A 22909-nucleotide genomic window follows, 5' to 3' on the forward strand; every position below is an offset into this window, starting at 1 on the left:
AGAATATTAACTGCCTGTTTTTGTCCATCTTTACTAATGGGTTATGATTAGTAAGCTTCTGGTAAGTATTTTGTTTCAGAACTCACTGTGAATCAAGGAACACTGCAAAATTATATAGAACATTTGGAAAATAGTAAGGGGGAATGGGAAGCTGGAAATCAGCCATGATTTTATTAGCCTGCCACAACAGCTTTTATTACACTTTTTTTCTTCTAGTTGTCAATATGCATCACATAGTTATCAAAATGAAGAATTTTGTATCTTTTTAAACAATATTATGTTACAAGTTTCATAATTAAAATTAAATGTATGAAAATAGGCAAATGTTAACTGATTTCATTTTTCCTCCCTCTGTCATTACAAGTAATACTACAGAGGCCATGTTATGCATGTTCTTGCTACCATGATCGTCACCTTGTGAATTATTCTCTAAGATTAAATTTCAAGGAATAGAATTACTGGGTCCATCAGTGTAGACATGTTTATAGCTGCTTATGTATATTGTCAATTTGCTTTCCAGAGAACTTATATCAATGTGAAAGTACAGTAACGTTTCAGGGTATATAGTCAGAGGAATCATAAAACAAGGGAAATCTAAACATGAAAAATACTTCAGAAAGACACTTTTTAAACATGTTTATTTTTGAGAGAGAGAGGGAATGCAGGCAGGGAAGGGGCAGAGAGAGAAGGGGACCAAGGATCTGAAGTGGCTGTGTCGACGGCATCGAGCCCGATGTGGGGCTCGAACTCATGAACCATGAGATCATGACCTGAGCCGAAGTTGGACGCTCAACTGAGCCACCCAGGTGCCCCATAGAAAGACACTTAAAAAATTAATCAGAGGGGCGCCTGGGTGGCTCAGTCGGTTAAGCGTCCGACTTCGGCTCAGGTCACGATCTCGCGGTATGTGAGTTCGAGCCCCGCGTCGGGCTCTGTGCTGACTGCTCAGAGCCTGGAGCCTGTTTCAGATTCTGTGTCTCCCTCTCTCTCTGACCCTCCCCCGTTCATGCTCTGTCTCGCTCTGTCTCAAAAATAAATAAACGTTAAAAAAAAAAATTAATCAGAAATGTAAAGTTGCAATTGTTAGCTCCACCTGCTTTTTTTTTTTTCATCAAACCAATGCTGATACTTGCCTGATAATACATCAGAGCAACTTCACTATTATGTGCAGCTGGCTTCTCTTCTGAGTGTTGTAGCTTATATATTATTATATATTTAGGATATTGTTCTTGCATCAAACCCTTTCTTCTGCTAACTGCCATTCAACAGTTAACTAAAATTGCTAAAAGCACTCATATTGCTTTTTCCTTTACAGGCCCGGGATGGCCACGCCACTTACTTGAGATTCATTATTATATCAGCCTTTGATCATTTTGCATCTGTGCATAGTGTTTCTGCAGAGGGAATAGCAGTCTCAAATCTTTCTTAGTCATTATAACAAAATACACTTGCATGATTTTTTAACAATACATTTATTTAAACATGAAGTTGTCATTGATATGCTTTATTAAAGGGACTTGCATCGATCTGTTTCAGTTTTTATTTTCTCTTCACCATTTTGTGCAAAGGAATTGGTTCATTAGTCAGAAGTGTTGGCCACCATGTAGGCTATGAGAAAGCTCTCTCTTCTATATACAGCTTAACAAAGGAAATGACTATATGTGAAAACTTAACTGATAATCCGTGGTGTCCTCACAACATCTAACAGGATGCCCCTCAGATATCAGTGCATTAATTTTTTTTTAGGTTCAGTGCATTAATTTTTTAACTGATGAAAAGGGCTAAGTGAGCAATATAGACACAGAATGTATGAATTCAGAAAAGAGAAAGTACTTATGGGAAGGTTTCATGGAGGCGACATGAGCTGGGTCTTGTAGAACAAATAATTTATTTCTTTTAATTTTATTTTGCCTTGATTTGAAAATCTCAGGGAAGAATTAGGAAAAACATTATCGGACTTCCCATAGACAACCATATTGATATTATTTGATTTTTTGGAAAAGTGGGGGAGGTAAGGAATAAAATAAGACACACTAGAGGGAAATAAAACTTCTCTGAATGTACTTTATTATATAGTTTGACTTTGAAAACATAAATAACCAATATAGCCAAAAGGTAAAAAAAGAAAAATCCAGAATATTGAAAAAAAAACCAGAAATGCGTAAACCTAATGTTATCTCAGGTTGATAAACACATAGAAACAATGGCATTAGAACATAGTGTTTTGCCTGTGGGGTTCGTATTAGTTTCTTGGGGCTGCCATAATAATGTACGACAAATTGGGTGGTTTAAAACAATAGGAATTTAGTCTCTCACGGCTCAGGAGGCTACGAGTCAGAAATGAAGGAATTGAGTGTTTGTTCTTACTGGAGGTTCTGAGGGAGAATCTGTTCTATGCCTTTCTCTTAGTTTCTGGTGTTTCTGGAAAGCCTTGGCTTGTAACACCGCAGCTCCACTTTGCCTCTGTCATCATATGGCACGCTCTCTGTATGTCTTCACATCATTCTCCCTCTGTGCATATCTGTTTCTGTGTGTCTTCTCTTCTTATAAGGACATCAGTCCTATATTGAATTAGGGTCCACCCTACTCTAGTGTGACCTCATCTTAACTGATTACATCTGCAACGTATTTTCAAGTAAAGTCACATTCAAGGATTAAGACTTCAACATGTCTTTTTAGAGACCGTTCAACCCACAACACAATCTTAGTGAAATATCTTTATGATGGCTAATTTTGTGTATTATCTTGACTGGGCCACAGTGCCCAGATATTTGTTCAAACATTCTGAATGTTTTATGTGTGGGGGTTTTTCTTGAATGAGATTCACATTTAAATTGGTGGAGTTTGAGTAAAGCAGGGTGCCCTCCATAATGTGGGTGGACTTCACCCAATCAGTTGAAGACCTTAATAGAACAAAGACTGACCTTTCCCAGGCAAGAAAGAATTCTGCCAGTGGACAGCTTTTGGACTTGTACTACAACATTAGCTCTTCCCTGGGTCTCCAGCCTGTCAGCCAACCCTACAGATTTTGGACCTGCCAGACTTCATAATCATATGAGCCAATTTCTTAAAATCAATCTCTGCCCCCCCATTATCTGTGTGTGTGTGTGTGTGTGTGTGTGTATGTATATGTGTGTGTATATATATGTATGTATATATATATATGTATATATATATATATACACACACACACGCACATACACACACACACATATATGATGGGAGGAGAGGGAGGTGGTGGCTATTACTGCTATAATCTACTACGATTAAACACTATAGGCCACCTGATGGGATGCAACATGAAGCACACAGGCCAGCCTCCGAAGTCCTCATGCCAAAATTACTGAGCCTGAATCGAGTCAAGTTCTAGAGTTCACTTCCATTTCCAGGAAACACGAGGGATGGATAAACAAGTAAAATGACACCAAAAGGAAGCAAATAGACTAGAGGCCATTTTGTAGCTCACTGAAATGTGCAGAGCTGCGCCTTCCCTGCACAAGGTAAGATATGCTTCCTGGCCTTCTTGGCTTGGGTAGGGCCATGTGACCAATTGTGGGTGATGAGATGAGGGGAAAGTGATTGCTAGGCCGAGCATTTAATTGCCTGCATGAGACACTTCAAAGCTCTTTTTTTTTTTCTCTGTCACAACGACCGGCCGTGACGTTCTACACAGTAACTACTTCATCAGTCTGGGTCTGGAAGTGAGCCTGGTGATGGCAGGTAGCAGACCTCTCAGCCAGTGTGAAATGGACATACAGAAGGAAAAATAAAGGTTCATCGTTTTAAGTCCATGAAATTTGGAGTATAACCTGGCCTGTCCCGACCGATTCACAGACAAGTCTAGAATGTGGCTTATCCTACAGAGCAAGTGACCTGGTTTCTTCAAGTCAGTGGCCTGAAAAATGGTAATTAAGGGAGGGGGTCCACTCTAGATTCAAAAAGGCATGAGAGTCCCAATAACTTCATGCCGTGTGTAGATCATGTTCGGATCTGATTTGAGCAAACCAACTGAAAGTAAGACATTTTAAAGACAATTGAGGACATACTCTTACAGATTGGGTATTACTGTTCATTTCACTAGGTGTGTTACTGGCATCATGCTTAGGCAAGAATGCTCGTACTTTTCAGAGATGCATATAGACGTATGTAGGGCTAAAATGACATATCTGGAATTTGCTTTAAAATACTTCAGCAGACTTTTTTAAGGGAAATGGCGTTAGTTGAAACAAATATGGCAATAAATTGTTACATCTGGGTGGTGGACGTATGGGGGGGGCGCTTCACTGTCCCCATCTCTTTATCTTTGTGTGTGCTTGACATTCTTCATAATAGAAAAATAAAAATCATTAATGCTACTGAGGGTATCTCTGTGCTGCCCCTCAGATGATTTCCTTAGAAGAGATTCCCAGCGGGAACTGGTCAAAATTAGGCTCTTACTACTTTCTGATAAACTACTTACCACGATTTGTTGCACAAATTTACTTTTAGAAAGGTAAGTTTCAAATAAATGGAGGAGAGTAAGAAAGGTATTTCAAGAGCAACGTTGGTGTGATCGGCAATGTGAAGATGAGCACTCTCTGATCAAACACATTTGGAGGATGTGATGAGGATGTAAGTCTGACTAGGGCAAAGAATGAGATGAAAACCGTACAGATCACAGACAGCCTTTAATGTTCTCAAATAGTTTCTCCTAACACTGGAGCCATGTAAGGTTTTTGAGAAGGAAGGTGACTCAGAGCAATTGTGTTCCTGTTCAATAAAATCAAATGCTAAGGATTCTCTTTTGGCCACCTTCCTAAACTGAAATGTCAGTGATTCTTTGCGTAAGAAGGGCTCACAGATTGCTGGAAAGGATCTCCAGAGGTTGTCTGATTGATCTCTTTGGCACAGACCTAGTAAATTATCTCTAAGTCTTTTTTCTCGGTTTCTGTCTTCCGCAGATGCAGACGGCAAGTTATCAGTGTTAGTGCTTGTCTTACCACTTTATGATACTTAAAAACAGCATATTCTTTAACCTGCGTTTTCCTGGGCTTTAAAAACTCATTTCATCCTTATGAAAACCTCTCCCAAGTTTCAAGAAATAGGTATAATAATATGTGGCTTTATCTTTTTTCCTCCTCACTGCTGAACCCCATCATCTTTTCAAAGTATTATTTGTCCCCAGTTGGCTTCCTCTGTCCCCCTCATCCCTCATTTGGATTTATCTCCACCTACCCACTGACTCCTGACTCCCATTGTGCTGTGTGTGCTATGCGATTTAGACCTTTGAGTCTGCCTTCTCTTTCCTTTCCTTAGGTATCTGTACAGCTAGCTTCCTCATGGACTTCAGATCCTTACACCAAATCTCCTCAGTGAGGCCTTCCCTGGCATCCTGTATCTCACCATCCTGGCCATTTCCCACCCACACACACCACTGCAACGTGAACACATTCAGTCTTCCTTCCCTGTGTTTTTCTCCTGTGTTCTGGGACTAGCCACCCTGTGTCCTATGCTTCAGGGGTTCGGTACCTTACTCCTCTTTTCTCACTAAAATTCAACTTAGATTTTCCCCCCTTCAATCATACCCCAAGCAAGCTTTGAAAGATGAGGGCAGCGCAGCCTCCTTTCAGGTGTAAATATCTTGGGTAGGGTCTCAATTGATTGAATTGCCCTTGGCTCCCACAAGCCTTCAGGGATGGCCCTACCTAATACTATACATATTTTTTTCTTTTCTTTTTTTTTAAGTTTATTTATTTTGAGAGAGTGAGAGAGAGAGCAGGGGAGGGGCAGAATGAGAGGGAGAGAGGGAATCCCAAGCTGGCTCTGTATGGTCAGCCCGATGCAGGGCTCAAACTCACAAACTGTGAAAGCATGACCTGAGCCAAACCTAAGAGTCGGACGCTTAACTGACTGAGCCACGCAGGTGCCCCACACATATTTTTTTCTTATTTCTCATGTATATCGTATTTGTTGTGTCTTTCCCTCACTAGCATGTAAGTTCCACAGGGCAGAGAACTTTTGTTTCTTTTGTTTATGACTGTATCCTCAGGCCCTAGTGCCTGGCACATAGTAGATTTTCAATGAATATTTTCAATAAATAAACAATGTTCATTTGTTTGCATATCTCTGTCTCTATACTATAACATCCTTGAGTTTTTTAATAAAGCTAGCTAATAAAGTACCCATTTTTGGATCATTTACCGTGGGCCAGTGCCTACCACAGTGCCAAGTTAAACAACCGATCAATTTATTTAAAGGGATGGATTTTTTAAAAAATAAAACTCTACGGGGGCCTGGGTGACTCTTTGGTTAAGTGTCTGACTCTTTTTTTAAAATTGTTTTTTAATGTTTATTTATTTACTTTTGAGAGAGAGAGAGAGCAAGCAGGGGAGAGGCAGAGAGAGATGGAGACAGAATCCCAAGCAGGCTCCACACTGTCAGCACAGAGCCCAACATGGGGCTAAAACCCATGAACTGTGAGATCATGACCTGAGCTGAAACCAAGAGTTGGACGCTTAACTGACAGCCACCCAGGCGCCCCGTGTGTCTAACTCTTGATTTCGGCTCAGGTCGTGATCTCACGGTTCGTGAGTTCAAGCCCTGTATCGGGGCTCTGCGCTGATAGTGTGGAGCATGCATGGGATTCTGTCTCTCTCCCTCTCTCTCTGCCCCTACCCCACTCGTGCTGTCTCTGTCTCTCAAAATAAATAAACAAAACAAAAGTAAAAATCTAATGACGTTTTATGATGTACTCAAACAGGGCAAAGAAATATTACACAAATGAAAATTCTTGCATCTCTCACTCATTTATGCAGACTTTTAACAAGCATTGCAGTTCTGAGTCCTGTCTCAGGAATTCCCCTCCGTGGGGGGCATCCTTTGGGAGCTCCACCTTCTGAGGTGATGCTCCAACAGCCCCTTGTAGCTGATAGCAAGCCCCCTAAAAATAGCATGTGGCAGTGTGAGAAGTTTTATGCGTATAGCTTTTGACACAAATTCCATTTATAGGAATACATGCTAATGAAAGAATCAGATCAGTGACAAATGAACCAAGATTTATACAAATGCTGTTTACAGGACAGAAAACTGAAACAACAGTGCATCCATACATTAGAAAGCAAATATATAGACATCAAATATCATACTTTATAATGGGATATAAATCATTTATAAATATAGGATGGATACTTCTGGTTAAAGATGGTGGCAGAAAGAGATTTTTACTCTGTCTCCTTTTTCAAAACACATATTCACAACAAAAGAATTATAAAAAGGAAAAAAAAGAATTTCATCTTCAAGGAAATAATTACAACCTCTAACTGGAAAGGATTTTCACTACATACGGTGAAATCGGGATTTTGGTGAAAAGGAAGCTGAGAACAGCCATGCTTTACCAGAACTAGAGACTTTTCTTGAACATGTCACAGACATGAAATGGTTATTCAACATTTTTTTTTTTTTTCTATTAGACTCAAGCCATCTCAGCCCTGAGGTAGCTTCAGAGGAGGGGGAATGTCCCCAGAGGGCTAAGGTTAATAAACTCCAAATGGCAGCGGAGATGAAACTGAAGGAGAGACAGGCAGGACACAGCAGAGGAGGTGCTGGAGGACGCATGGTGAAGGCGGGCTGCCGTGAGAAAATCCAGCAGGCTGGGGGCTTAAACAGACATTTATTTTCTCACACTTCTGGAGACTGAAAGGCCAAGCTCAGAGTGCCAGCATCGTTGGTTTCTGGTGAGACCTCTCCTCCTGGCTTGTACACGGCCACCATCTTCCTATGTGCTCACATGACCTCTTCTCTGTCCACAGCAGGAAAGCGAGCTCTCTGGTGTCTGTTCTTAAAAGGACACTGATCCTATTGTATCATTGCCCTTGCCTGACCTCATTTAACATTACTAATTTTTTTTAATGTTTATTTTTGAGAAACAGAGACAGAGCATGAGCAAGGGAGGGACAGAGAGAGAGGGAGACACAGAATCTGAAGCAGGCTCCAGGCTCTGAGCTGTCAGCACAGAGCCTGATGCGGAGCTCGAACTCGTGAGCCGTGATATCATGACCTAAGCCGAAGTCGGACACTCAACCAACTGAGCCACCCAGGCTCCCCTCATTTAACCTTAATTACCACCTCTAGGCCCTGTCTCCAAATAGAGTCACCCTGGGGGTTAGAGCTACAACATATGAATTCAGTGCGTACGAGGTGGTGAGAAGGCAGTTGAAGCAGAGAGTGTGACTGAGGGGATTTCTAGGAGCACTGTTGCAAAGGAGGTAGTAAACTTAATAAGAGGATATCTAAGACTGCTAATCTATTTTTTAATTTGAATTTGTTTAATTTACGTCCAAGTTAGCATATGGTGCAGCAATGATTTCAGGAATAGGTTCCATAATGCCTCTTACCCATTGAGACCATCCCCCCTCCAACCACCCTCCAGCAACCCTCTGTTTGTTCTCTATATTTAAGAGTGCCTTATGTTTTGTCCCCCTCCCTATTTTTATATTATTTTTGCTTCCCTTCCCTTATGTTCATCTGTTTTGTCTCTTAAATTCCTCATATGCGTGAAGTCATGTGATACTTGTCTTTCTCTGACTAATTTCGCTTAGCATAATACCCTCCAGTTCCATCCCCGTAGTTGCAAATGGCAAGATTTCCTTCTTTTTGATAGCCGAGTAATACTCCACTGTATATGTGTATACCACATCTTCTTTATCCATTCATCCATCGATGGACATTTGGGCTCTTTCCATACTTCGGCTGTTGTTGATAGTGCTGCTGTAAACATGGGGGTGCATGTGCCCCTTTGAAACAGCACACCTGTATCCCTTGGATAAATACCTAGTAGTGCAATTGCTGTTAAGACCGCTAACCTAAATGAAAGTTGCAGATAGCCCCAGCTTACTCCATCCTTCTACACTCTGTTCCAGCAAATAACATGCCCCATTAAAGAAGAGTAATCAGAAAAGACCCAGAAGGGTACTGCTTTAGGTCAGGTTCTCTAGAAACAGAGCCCAAAACAGAGATTCTTGCAGGAGCGATTTACTGAATGCGTGCTTTCAGGAAGCAGGATATGCCAGGTGGGGAAAGCTAATCCAAGATCTGGCTTCAGCTGAAGCCCCAGCCTGATCCCATAGGGAGCTCTGGACCATGAGTGGCACCAGAGAGGTATACTCCCCACCATGAGGCAAAGGACCAGGACTTTGTGCTTCAAATGCATCAATCGTGGGCCACCTCAGGAATTTTGGGTAACACAGCTCCTGTCACTTGAGGGCACTTGTCAGGAGAAAGGGCATCTGTGAGGAACCAATACGGCAGCTGGCAGATGGGTGCACTGGCTTGGTGAGAGGGACCAGGGTGGATCACCGATAACATCCAGTATCTCAATGCTCCTCAAACTGTGGTCCCTGAAACAGCAGCGTCAGCCTCCATCTGAGAACTTGTTAGAAACGCAGATTTCCTAGCCCCCCTCCCCCCCCCAGATCTGTTGAATCAGAAATACTGGGGGGTGAGACCCATGAATCTATTTTAACAAGCCCCCCAGGGAATTTTAATGCATGCCGAAGCTTGAGAACCACCATACTGTAGCGAATGATGACTAGAAACTAAAAGACATTGGAGGAAAAAAACAAAAATAAAGCGGCTATACAACACATGTTGCAAGAGAAATTAACACAAGAACTGAGGCCCATGGAAGACAAAAAGAGCTCAAAGAAGAGATACAAGGATTTAAGGAAAACATTGTAAGACACAGAAGATGAACAGTGAGCTGCCAGGGCTAATAAAAGAAATGGAAGAGAAAAATAAAACCATTTCAGAGGTAAAGCCACATAAGAAACAAAGGGATGATGGTAGTTGCAACAGTCAGCATTCAGTTAGGACCCTACAATCACCCCGGATACGTATTTAAAGCGGAGAGGGAAATAGTGCAGGGAATTTGTTACAAAATGTTGAAGAGGCTGGGAAAACAAACAGGAGGCAGGAATGTAACCCAACGTTGGCACCCATGAGCCACACTCACTATTGACCAGCAGAGGCACCATCACTGTCTCTGAACAGAAGCCACCCGCTGCCGTGGTGATAAGACAGCCACAGTGCACGGTCCCCTTCCGTCCCTATAGCCAGATATGGGAAAAATGGCTTCTCCCTTCTACCCACCTTCTAATCTCCCACCAGCGCTTCCCAGTGGCAGAACCTAAGCAGAACACAGTCAGTCTTCAGGCTTCCAGGTCCCTGAAATCCAGAGGAGGGGATGGGCAGATGGGAATGGGTGAGAACCAACAAACTTTATCTGGCTCAATAATAAACCCAGTTTAGGAAGAATCCGGGTCAGAGGAGAGAGATTGAGAAAAATCACGGAATGAAATAGAACACAGATTTAAAAAATAGTTACAGAGAATAGCTATGGAAGAACAGGGATACAGCATACTCAATTATAGTTCCTAAGAGAGTAGGACAAAATACAACAGAAAAGATGTTCCAGGCAACTGAAGAGAATGTCCTTGAAATTTAAAAAAAAAAAAAAGAATTAAAGCTTAAGACCAGAAGAGGATGTTATATGTGCCTTAGTTGTTTAGAGTAGCATAACAAGAATGCCATATGCTGGGTGGCTTATAGACAACAGAAATTTATTTCTTACAGTTCCAGAGTCCAGAGTCTGAGATCGGGGTGCCAGCAAGGTCAGGTGAGGGCCCTCTTCTGGGGTTGCAGACTTCTTGTGTCCTCACATGGTGGAAGGAGACAAGCTAGCTCTCTGGGGCCTCTTTTATAAACACGCTAATCTCATCCCAAAGGGGTCCCTCCCGAAGGATGATTCATTCAGCATTCCTCCCAGGACTGCCCTGATACTATCACGCTGGGCTTTCAGGTTTAGCTTATGGATCTGGCAGGGGTGGGGGGACACAAACATTCAGACTATAGCGGTATTACAGGACATTTCGATACTAGAACAATCACCACTGGACTATGTCTTGGTGAAGTTACTGAATCTCAAGTGTAAAGAAAGAACCTGACAGGTTTGGGGCAGAATAAAAGCAATTCAGGAAGTGCTAGGAGTAATCAGGCTGGCCTCAGACTTTTCTTCTCAGGACTTCTAGACAACAGTGGAGCTATATCTGCAAATCTCTGAGGTAAAGAGACTGAAACACAAGAGTCTAAAACCCAGCCAGGTATCCTGCAGGCTTACAGACAATAGACCGGAGGCTGCAAATATGTAAGACTTCATTCAGGGAATACAAGACCCATGTGCTTTTCTTGAAAAACCTACTTGAGACTTTTTTTTTTTTCTAGAGAAAGCAAGGGGGGAGGGGCAGAGAGAGAGAGAGGACCCCAAGCAGGCTCCACATTGAGTGTGGAGCCCCACGTGGGGTTTCAGCCCACTACCCTGGAATCCTGACCTGAGCTGAAATCAAGAGTTAGACACTCAACCGACTGAGCCACCCAAGCGCCCCCGACTTGAGACTTTCAATGATGTAATCTATATGGCAAAATAGGTATCCTGAATCCTTCCTCAGTTGAACCCCTAACTATGCTGGATGAAATGTATTAACATACATTCTTAAATTCATGGCTGAGCTTACCAGAAATGAAATAGTCTGTGGCCAGTTCAGCAGAATTAGAGTTGAGTCCAAACCTCTTGAGTCCCCTGCACTTGGTCTTTTTTCCATCTTTGCTGTGTAGGTTTCTCTGCTTTAACACCCTCTTCCCTTTCCGTGTTCTCCAGGTTTCCGTTCCGGAAGGCCTGGGCCTCCTTGAGGACCAAGCCCAAATGCCCCCACCTATGACAGGCTTTCCCAGACCCACCTAGCTCCGAGGGATTGCTCTCTCCTCTATACTCCCAGATCAGTCTTTTTTTTTTTTTTTTAAGTTTATTTATTTTTTCAAGAAAGGAACAGAGATAGAGTGCAAGCAGGGGAGGGGCAGAGAGAGAGGGAGACACAGAATCCGAAGCAGGCTCCAGGCTCTGAGCTGTCAGCACAGAGCCCAACACGGGGCTCAAACCCACGAACGGTGAGCTCATGACCTGAGCCAAAGTCGGACGCTCAACCGACTGAGCCACCCAGGCGCCCCTGATCAGTTAGTCTTATCTCAGCTGTCCCCATCGTATTTGCTTTGAGTTACGGTCATTGCCATGTATGCCTAGTCCCCCACGAGGTTAAGCTGCTGGAGAACAATATAGCTGGACCTTGTCCATCTATGCATTTCTTAGCACCCAGAAAAGACTCAGTGCTCAATGTCTGAAGCATTAAACTGAAGAGAATTCAATTGGCACGCTTGGGGTCTATTTTAACATTCTAAAACCTCCTCAGTTCCAGCCACTATTGTTCACTGAAAACTGGGAGCTTTCTGTGCATTTAGAGGCATGAATCGGGGGACCATCTGGGAAGTGGTTCAGAGGAGCATGGCCTTAGCCACTGTCTCCTTTTGTGGAACTTGGTACTTAGGAAGGACAGTGCTCGGCTGTGCGTTAGCCCCGCCATTTTCCCAGCTACTCATTCTCTGTCTAACCTCACAAACTCATGCCAGCATTGCTTTGGCAGGGTGAAGAATTTTTATCCAGTGTCCCTACTGTCCTGCCTTCCCTCCATCCCCCACTCCCTAAAAAGAGGGCCCAAGGAGGCAGTTGTGAAATAATAATGGCCAACACATCCATGGCATTTTCTCCAAGGCAGGTACAGTGCTTTACTCTTTCCAAGAGTAGCATTTTCTGAGTGCTTTACTCATGAATCGTGTATGCAGCAGGCGCTGTTGATATCCCATTTTATAGTTCAAGATACCAAGGCAGCTTAGCCAAAGTCCCACAGCTAGCAGGGAACAGAGCCAGGACTCTGGCTTGAACTTAGAGGTGGGGTTTGAATCTCTGTGGGTTACTTACTAGTTCTGAGACCTTTCACAAGTTACTTAACTCTGAGCCTTGAGTTCCTCATCTAGAAAATGGGGATAATAATTTCCTCTTTGAAATATATGAAGATTAGATGAGTTAACATATCTGAAAGTGGGTACCTGGTAGATGATTAGAGAGAACTTTTTTTAAAAAATAAAATAGCAACGTTAATAGTATTAACATTGTGGCAACTAAGGCAGAGCCAAAGAGAATGTTTTCATGTTAGAAAAATGTCTCCCGGGGCACCTGGGTGGCTCAGTCAGTTGGGTGTCTGACTTCAGGTCCGGTCATGATCTTGCTGCTTGTGGGTTCGAGCCCCGCTTCAGGCTCTGTGCTGACAGCTGGGAGCCTGGAGCCTGCTTCAGGTTCTGTGTCTCCCTCTCTCTCTGCCCCTCCCCTGCTCATACTCTGTCTCTCTCTCTCCCTCAAAAATAAATAAAACATTTAAAAAAATTAAAAAAGAAAAGGAGAAATGTCTTCCAAGTCCATTCTTTTATGTCATGTTGTGAAGGTAGCTTGATTCCAATGTGAATCAAAATGTTTTTTTTTTTCTTTAAAGGCAATGGCCCCTGGACCAAATGAGGCACCTCCAGCGTATGGTATTTTTGCTGATCAGATCACACTGGGCTATAATTAAAGCTGAAACAGGCTGACACAAATTGGAAAAGGAAATGTAAAGATCACACCGAAGCCATCCCAAATAGCCTGAGATGTTTTAATCATTCTGTATTAGCTTTACTGCATCTTAAAACATTTTCGTTCAAGTCAAGTCACAGCTGTGTTCACTTTGCACTGTGGCCGTCATAGACAAACGTGAAAAGAAGCAGAGTTAAAACAGATCAATACCAATGGTTATCCATGAGTCTGATGTAATGTAACACAAATGACCCTTAGGAGACTTGCAAAGAAACCAGAGAAACAGTTTCAAATACGAGCTTCCGCATCAATGAACGACAGCTTTCAATTCCTCATCTCTCTCTCCACAACAGGAGTTCTCCCCATGCTTGGTTCTAAAAACCAATTTAGCGTCTTAGACGATCAGTTCCAGAAACGGCAAATTTGGTGGAATGAATCTACCTGACGTGAGGACTGCCGTATGTCACCACTTGGTATCAGAGTGGCTGGAGATGGGGACCACGTGCAATGAATGTGGTCTCTGCGTGGGGGCAGCATTGACATTCTGTACAGTCTTTAACATTCAGCTCACTTGCTGCTTCGTTTTCTGACTACAGTTGTTTGGCTAGACCAGAGAGCTCTGAGCTGGTAGTTCAGCTGGGGATACAGGTCAAGAGGTAAAAGCCACATGGGCTGGGGGGAGAGCCAGGACTTGAGGAGCCCTCCTGCTGATCACCTAGGGCTGGGGGATCTGCCCAGACTAACTGTGGAGCTTTTCCAGAACAGCGCGAACTTCCTCTGGATGGTAGTTCCAAGGGCCAGGTTTACCCTGCAAGAGAGAAAAATCAGCATTCCCAGATTTCCGACTTGCAGGAATTAGCAGGTCTGGAGCTTAGCTGAGAGAACTGGGCTGGTGATAGCTACATGGGAGTTGTCAGGATGGTGTAGACAATGGCAGATGCAACCATAAAGTGGATGGGATCACCCAGGGGGAGAGTGTGGAATGGCACTCACATCTAATGGGCAGACTGGACAGAGAAGTCTGAGGAGAACCAGAGGGGGTAAAGTGAATAGTTTCAAAGGAGAAAGGGGTCTCTACAAATAAGCTGTTCTTCCATAATTAGACCTTTAGATAGGCTTTATCTTCTCTATCCATCAGAACCACCTCTGCCTCTCCAATCCCCATGCCCTAGTTCAGCCCTCTTCATTCCCTACTTGGGCAGCCATCCCACCTCCTGACTATCCCCAGTCCTCAGTCCCTGCCCCCTCCAGTCAATGCCTCACCCTATAGCCAGTGATCTTTCTAAAATACAGATCTAGTCATGTCTGTCTCCTGCTCGAAACTCCCACTGGCTCTCCTCCGCCCTAAGAGGTAGGCTGGACTCCTTGGCCCGGAAGGAGCCCCAGTCACCTAAATGCCCCAACTCTCCATTCACACCCTGCCCTAACATGCCTCAGTGCCTTTGCTCACCTTCTTCCCTATATTTGCCATGATTTTCACTCACCATGCTCATGTGGCTGGCTTCCTGGCCTTTAAGCCTCAAGCAACTGTCACCACCTCTAAAGAGCCTACCTCTCTTCCTCAGGGGTCAGGAAATTTACAGTCTGAGAGCCAAATGTGTCCTGATGCTCACATTCTTCCATTTACACATCGTCTACGCAGTTTTTGTGCTCGGACAGCAGGACTGAATGGTTGTCACCGGGATTATTTGGTCCACAAAGTCAAAAATAATTTATAGTCTGGCCCTTTGCAGAAAAGGTTTGCTGATCCCTGCTCTGGAGTGTCACAGCACTTGGGACACTGGGGCACTCTATGTGTGTCCTCCTCATCCTCCAGACTGTGAGCACCTCCAAGTAAGGGGTGGGCCATTTTCAAATCGTTTTTGTGTTGCCAGTCCTTGCACGGGGCCTAACCCTGCTTGGCCTCCATCGTGCCATCTTAGAGCCATGTCTCTGGGGAGGAGAAAGGAAGAAGAACCTGAATTCTTGTCCTGTGGCCCTTGGCACCCTGGGGATTCATCTGCAAATTGTTGCTCATTTTACCCGCGTAAGTAGGGCCAGCTTGACATGTGGGCAGGGGAGCATCCACATGGTTGGGCTTCATGTGCTCTCCAAGGCTTGAAACCCCTAAGGCAGCTATAAAACAGTTTCCGCCCTCTCAGGGGAGGCCAACAGTGCCCGAGTGGTCAGAGGCTGTGCTTACACCCCCCACCCTGGCCAGGCTGGAAGTCCTAATGGGGACACAATCACCAGAAAGGAAGCCAGGACTCAATTCCTGCCTTGAATCCCTGCTTTGGCATTTCCAGCTCTTAACTACAGGGTTTGCTCTCTTCCCCCTCCTACAACCCCCACCAGGTTCAGGCCGGCCTCGGAGATTAGCAGCTTCAGACCCTCCCACTCCTGGCCTGTCCCATTCAAAGGATTTAGAACTGAAATCAGAGCCTTGCGCAGTGTGACCTTGGGCAAGTCAATGTCCTCCGAGCATTGTTTAGGAAATGGAAACTACATCCTCTCATTCAGCTTCAAACTGAACTAGGGCTGGGCCAGTCTTCTGGGTGTAGAAGGCAGCCAGGAGGCTGCGGCTCCAGTCCAAATACTAGGGACAGGAAAGTCCCATTATTTCACCTCCCGTGAGGTGGGGGGCCAGAACCTCCATTTTGCAGAAGAGGAAAGGGAAACTCCAAGACAGGAAAGGACTTGCCCCCGGTCACATGCCGGTAAATGGCTGGGCAACAACTTGAATGCCGATCTGCCTGATACGAAGCCCTTTCCGCCCTCACCCGCCCTGGGCCCCTTGCCCCTGGGCACCACCTTGTAGAGGATCCTGCCGGCCTGGAGCACATAGAGTCTCTCGGGCAGCGCTGCGTAGAGCCGGCTGCTTTGGTTCTTCATTGTGTCTACCACCACAGGGCACTGGGGGCTCCTGTCCAGCAGCAAGCAGGCTGCCTGCAGGCGGTCCTGGAGATTCCGATGATTCCTGATGTTCACGTTGTTCTTGAAAGCCCAGCCATCTGCAAAAGAAAGGATGGGCAGCGGGCCTCACAGGCATGGCGCATATTTTCCGCAGATTAAATACCCCCATCCCCATCCCCACCCCTTTTTAACGGAGGGTCCCAGATGAGCCCTTGACCATGATTTGGCCCAGTGTCCTATTATGTGTGAATGCATGAGATCACATAGGGAGATACTGACTGACCCAAAAACAAAGCCTAGGGCTCCTGACTCCCAGACCTCAGCTCTTCAGCATGAGAGAGTCCAATAGGCCAGTGCTTCCCGAATTTGAATGTGCATTTGATCCTCATGAGGACCTTGTTAAAGGAAGATCCTGATTCGGTCTGTCTAGGGTGGCACTGAGAGTCTAGCTGGTGCTTAGGAGGCCAAGGCTGCTTGGTCCCTGGACCACACTCTGAGAGGCAAGGGTCTAGAGCAGTAGTTCTCTGCAGGCATTCCGTCCAGACGAGCAGTGCTGGCCTCACCTGGGGCTTTATTGCTAATTCTCAGGCCGCATCCTAGACTGACCGGGAATGGGGCCCACCAATGTGTTTTCACAGCCTTCCAAATGATTCTAACACACACACTGAAGTCTGAGAGCTACTATCCAGAATCTAGACAATCTCCCTCTTCTAATTATTCTCCACCAGAATGTTCTTTCCAAAATGCAAACCTGACCATGGCATTCTCCGGCCGTGGCTTTTCATGGCTCCCTGTCATCCTCGGGATAGATCTCCCCAGTGACCTGGCCCGTCTCACCTACATTCCTCCAGCCTCTGCTCCAGCCAGGTGGGTGAAACACCTGGGACCCCTTGACCCACAACCCCCAAGCTGCCTCTCACTTCCACCCTCTTCATCACGGTGCCGCCTTCACCCATGACGTGAGGGCAACAGAACCTTCTCTTTCCTATGACTTCTGGCACTGCTGCTGGTGGGCTGTCCAGACAGCCCCAGGGTGCCTGCCACTCAGGGTGAGCCGACAGCCAAGTACAACTGCTGGCCTGGCAATGACCTTACTTTCAACTTCTCCTAAGAAGTATCCCTGCCTCCCTCCTGATCTTGCTCCTCTCTAACCCATCATCCAAAGATCTCTGGCAATGCTACCAACACAAAATGTAATCAGATTTGTTTCTCTCCTTACAAACCAGTTACAGGACCGGCTCCTTGGCATAGCGTGTAATGATCCTGACCATCTCTCTCCATGCATACTTCCGGTCACAGCTCCCTGTCCTCCCACGTCTAGCTGACGTGAATCCTCCTCAAATGATGTCGCCCCCTCGCTTCCCTGTCTCCTTACCATCTCTTCCACATTTGAGATCCTACCTGTCCTTTTAAGGCTCACCTTGGGGCGTTTAGGCGGCCCAGTCGGTTAAGCGTCTGACTTCGGCTCAGGTCATCATCTCACAGCTTGTGAGTTCAAGCCCCACATCCGGCTCTGTGCTGACACAGCTTGGAGCCTGGAGCCTGCTTCGGATTCTGTGTCTCCCTCTCTCTCTGCCCCTCCCCTGAGACCACTCAGTCTCTGTCTCTCTCTCTCTTTCAAAAATAAATAAACATAAAAAAAATTAAGAGGCTCACCTCTACCATGGTGCTTCTCAACGTTGAGACTATTGACATTTGTTGGGGGGGGGGGTGCCATCCTGAGTGTTCCCCGATGTTGAGCAGCATCTTTGGCCTCTACTCACTAGGTGTCAGCACCGCTCTGACAATTTGTGACAACCAAAAACATCTCCAGACATTGCCAAATACCCCTTGGGGGACAAAACCACCCTCAGTTGAGAACCACTCAACTGTCCTCCAGGAAGCCTTCCCTGACACACTCAGCTGTATGATATCGGGCAGGATCTTGAAATCTCTTTAAAAAAATTTTTTAATGCTTATTTATTTTGCAGAGAGAGAGACAGAGCACGAGCAAGTGAGGGGGCAGGGAAAGAGGGAGAAGCAGAATCCGAAGCAGGCTCCAGGCTCTGTGCTGTCAGCACACAGCCCAATGCAGGGCTCGAACCCATAAGCCGTGAGATCACGACCTGAGCCGAAGTTGGATGCTCAACCAACTGAGCCTCCCAGGCACCCCTGAAATCTCTTTAAATTCTCAGCTTCCCCATCTGTTATGGGATTAATAGAACCTATGTTGCAGATGGTGTGCAATGGCTTGTATGAGATAACTTATACAGAAATCCCTTCATAGAAGCTGCTTGAAAAATACTGGTTTATTTTGCCCGAGTGCCCTAAATAACAGACAGGTGGGAAAGAACCCAGTTTTTATTCTGTCCTGCAGAATACTGCTACTTTGCTCTGGAGATGCCCCAAACCACTTTGACTGCTTAACTTTATTTTTTTTTTAATTTTTTTTAACATTTATTTATTTTTGAGACAGAAAGAGACAGAGCATGAACAGGGGAGGGTCAGAGAGAGAGGGAGACACAGAATCCGAAACAGGCTCCGGGCTCTGAGCTGTCAGCACAGAGCCCAATGCGGGGCTCGAACTCATGGACCGCAAGATCATGACCTGAGCCGAAGTCGGACGCCTAACCGACTGGGCCACCCAGGCACCCCTGACTGCTTAACTTTAAACAGGAGGGGATTTTCAATTGGCCTCATTTGCCAAGGTGCCCCTCTGCCTGCTCACAGGAAGTGGTACTCATTAGTTAATGGGCCCACAGTTTGAAAAAAACAACCATAAAGTGCTACCGGCCTTGCCCTTCTACTTGCCTCATTTCTGGGGAGCCTGGGACCCGGGTAATGTGGTCATGGGTTCTTTCGGAAGCCACGTGGCCTGTGTTTACAGTAATAGCTGCCTCCCAGGGTAATATAAGTTGATTAAGTCTATCAGTGGAGTCCTCTGCTCAGGAACCTTACTCCAAGAAAAACCAGCTCTCAGGAGAAACTCACACCAAGATACAAGTGCCTAGCCATAGTGTAAAGTAATTATTACCTGCCCCAAGACACCAAAACTTTGTAGATGACGGTAACACCGGCCTACATTGGCCTCACGTGTAGGTAGTCAGTCTCGTGCAACAATTGGCTCGCTGGGGCTTCACAACAGCCACCCACGGGAGGTCAGGCGGGATTCTCGTTCTCATCCTGAAGCTGAGACCATGGAGGCCCAGAGAGGAGCAGTGACTTGCTTCCCCAGCTTTAACTGTGCGTTCCTGAGAGGCAGGAACTGTGTGTGTCGTTTGTCTCAATATCCCTGAGCCCAGCCCAGGGCTGGCACACAGCAGGTTCTCATTAAACATCGTCAAGTGAGTGTGAGGTTGGTGTGGCCATCCTATTTCAGTGTGGCAGAAGTGAGCACGGCAGGGAAGCTGTCCAAGGTCACGTGGCCAGCACGTGATGGAGCCAGGAGCCGTACTCAGGTCTGGAGCTCCAAAGTCCGTGTTCTTCCCACCATGCCTCATGCCTCCCTGTAATTTACCTGGACAAACATGTGGCGTGGGGAGGAAAAGGAAGCCAGCTGACTTGGGCCACAGGTCCCAGACCTGGTGGGATTGGTGGATACTGGCTCTGTGCATTTTAATTTTGGGGTTCAGGCCGTACTCACTCCTGTCTGGTTGACAGAAACAAGTACCCCCGGGGAAAGAGATGGGGAGAAGGAAGAAATGCCTGAACTAGGAGTGGCAAAGCACAGGGGCAAGAAAACTGTCAGAACAGGGTGAGGAAGTCCTTCCTCAAAGGCTTTGAGGTTCTGGAAAAGTTAAACCTATTGGGGCTGACCCCAGGAGGAACAGGACAGATACCAGGACCAGAAACCATTTCTGTGACGATCCACCCCTCTTGTCACGGTTTACAACTTGTTCCTTTAGAGATTAAAGCTGGATCCTCCAGGACCTTGTCACTACAAGTGTGGTCCCTGCACCAGCAGCCTCAACCTCCCCTGGGGAGCTGCACTGCGTCACTGCTGAGCCAGAACCGGCTGAGGTCCCCAGGTCACTGACGCGCACGTTCAAGTTTAAGTGCTGCCCCAGGACAGTTAAATCAGCTTTGGCTGAGCTTTGGCTGCCGTCTATGATGACATCAAGTCAATGTCTCCTCTCGGCCATGGAGACCACAGACACCTGAAGGTGCCCAAATTCTCTCTCTGGAGCTCCTGGCTGCTGCTCTCCCAAAGGAGTGTTTGGCCCGGAGGCACACTGAGCTAGCATTTGCTCTCCTGTTACCTACACGCTTTTCAATTGCGTTATGGAAAAGTTTTAAAGTACATAAACGTAGAGCGAACAGTATAATGAATCTCTTGTGTACCTATTCCCCTATGCTAGCTAATATTTTAGGTTCCCCCAAACCCTTAATGGGGACAGAAGCCGCCAGTGAAATGAACACAGTATTAAGTTGAAAGAAGTTCTCAAACCTTTGGGTGCAATAAATCAGGATGCAATGGGCCTGGGTGGGGGCCCTGGAATATCCTTTTTTTTTTTTTTTAATTTTTCTAATGCTTATTTATTTTTGAGAGAGAGGGGGAGAGAGACAGAGCACGAGCTGGGGAGGGGCAGAGAGAGAGGGAGACACAGAATCCGAAGCACGCTCCAGGCTCTGAGCTGTCGGCACAGAGCCCGACGCAGGGCTCAAGCCCACTAGCTGCGAGATCATGACCTGAGCCGAAGTGAGACTTTTAACCGACTGAGCCACCCAGGCATCCCTGGAATATCCATTTTTAACAAGCAACCCACGTAGCTCTGACTTCAGGGATGCAGGGAGCATATTGGAGAAAGCGCTGCTGGGCCATCTTTGCTGATAATTAATAGCAGCCTACACTTGATAGCAATGGATAAACCAGCAAGGCTGATACTGGCCTAAGCACGCTCATTCATCCAACTTTTGCTGAGCTCTGATTCTGCGACATGGGCTCTGCCAGAGGCTGGGGACCGACAAATCGTGTGGGAGGTGGGCGAGTAAATGACACCCATCCCACTTGCCTTCTTCAGTCTTTGGGTTTGAGAGTTGGGCCACACTCATGGGTCCAACCCCCTCGAAAATCGGGAGATAGGAGTGTGTCTGACCATTCTGTCAAGTTCAAAGGGCTTAGACCATGAGCTCTAGGAGTTTCAGGGAGAGCTCTCCCGAAGAGAGCTGCCCAGGAAAGGAACAAGATTAAATGTGAAGTAATGAAGATGTGTGGCCACCTGTTAGGGGCTGAAGAAAGAATGCCTGCCCCAGATGAAAGTTAGCCTGGAGCAGTGGTTCTCAAAGTGTGGTCCCCAGACCAGCAGCTTCAGCATCACCGGGAGCTTGGCAGAAATTCAAATTCTCAGATCTAACTGATAAACTCTGGGGTGGGCTCCAGCAGTCTGTTTTAACAAGCCTTCCGGGTGCTTTTGAGGCTCACTAAAGCTTGGGAACCATTGACCGGGATGAACCAGTGTCCCTTTGAGCTTGGAAGAGTCTTAGGCTGGATTTCACAAGTAGCTCTAGAGCAGTCATCCCGGTCTAAATTCCTCCTACTAGCTTCTCTCCCTTGATTTCCCTACTTATCCATTCAAAATCGTGGGTCCTCTGCCAGGGAGACTTGTCCCTCCAGGTCTTCTGCTCTGTGTGCCCGGTTGAAGGCACAGGCGGTGGAGTTAGCAGTGGTGGTAAACCCAGCAGGGACTGAAAGATGCCAGGTACGCAGTGAATAGTGGGGCTCTTTCCCTCACTCCTCTTCCTCCCCAATCCCCAACCTTGAGACAGGGCCTGGGGGAAGCAGGAGAGAAAAGAGAAGGTAGGAAGAGGTAAGGGCAGGGCGTCTCTCTCTACCTGATGCGTGTGCTTCTTCGATGTAGATGATGAGAAAGTCTGCTATGGAGCAAAAGTCTTCGGTAAGTCTCTTGAACTGGTCAAATTTGAAAAGAAATGAAGGTCAGGTACAACTTCCAAAGTTCAGCACCAATGGCCGGTTGCCTGAAACAGGAACGGAACCAGCAACAACCAGTCATCTACACACAGCATTGATTTGCCAGTAACTTCTTTACTCCTGCCCTCACTTCTATCACCACCATTAAAAAAAAAATGTTTTTTAATGTTTATTTTGTGTGTGTGAGAGAGAGAGAGAGAGAGAGAGAGAGAGGAAGAACAGGGGGGAGGGACAGAGAGAGAGGGAGGGAGAGAGAATCCCAAGCAGGCTCCACACGGTTACTGCAGAGCCCGATGTGGGGCTTGAAACCACAAACTGTGAGATCATAACTTGAGCCAAAGCATCAAGAGTCAGATGCTTAACCAACTGAGCCACCCAGGCGCCCAAATTCTGTTACCACCTTTATTTTCCCTCAGAGATGAAGCCAGGCCACAGTGGGGGGCTGAAGCCTACAGGGCAAGACTGAACACAGGCTGGAGCCAGTTTGCTCCTCTCCACGATAAGGCCATGTTATCAAGGGGTCTCAGCAGCCCACCTGCAGCCGCTAGGTGGTAATTAAAATAATGATAAAGAGAGTCCCTCTCATGCAGTTTATAAGGCAGGCACGCACCTGTTTTCTCATG

The 22909-nt window shown here is 46.0% G+C and overlaps 2 protein-coding genes across 14 annotated transcripts in view; one reads left to right on the forward strand and one right to left on the reverse strand.

Annotated features, from left to right (window-relative positions):
* Positions 1–13619, forward strand: part of IFT25 (intraflagellar transport 25) — a 44171-nt gene extending 30552 nt beyond the window's left edge. For 7 of the 9 annotated variants that reach the window (XM_058696007.1, XM_058696009.1, XM_058696008.1 and 4 more), the window contains one exon: positions 1316–1526. In XM_058696007.1, the coding sequence (XP_058551990.1) occupies positions 1316–1429 (114 nt within the window). In that variant the 3' untranslated portion in view covers positions 1430–1526. Of the gene's footprint in view, positions 1–1315; positions 1527–3389; positions 3906–7448; positions 7713–13409 lie in introns of those variants that run through there. The other 2 variants (XR_009251980.1, XR_009251986.1) reach the window with 2 other exon arrangements.
* DIO1 (iodothyronine deiodinase 1) overlaps positions 13552–22909 on the reverse strand; it is a 42549-nt gene continuing 33191 nt past the window's right edge. For 4 of the 5 annotated variants that reach the window (XM_058695966.1, XM_058695956.1, XM_058695975.1 and 1 more), the window contains 3 exons: positions 22190–22333; positions 16277–16476; positions 13552–14294 (listed from right to left, as the gene is read on the reverse strand). In XM_058695966.1, coding sequence (XP_058551949.1) covers positions 14226–14294; positions 16277–16476; positions 22190–22333 — 413 coding nt within the window. In that variant the 3' untranslated portion in view covers positions 13552–14225. The remainder of the gene's footprint in view (positions 14295–16276; positions 16477–22189; positions 22334–22909) is intronic. The other variant, XM_058695984.1, reaches the window with a different exon arrangement.

Source organism: Neofelis nebulosa, chromosome 2 (genome assembly GCF_028018385.1).
Source record: "Neofelis nebulosa isolate mNeoNeb1 chromosome 2, mNeoNeb1.pri, whole genome shotgun sequence".
NCBI lineage: Eukaryota > Metazoa > Chordata > Mammalia > Carnivora > Felidae > Neofelis > Neofelis nebulosa.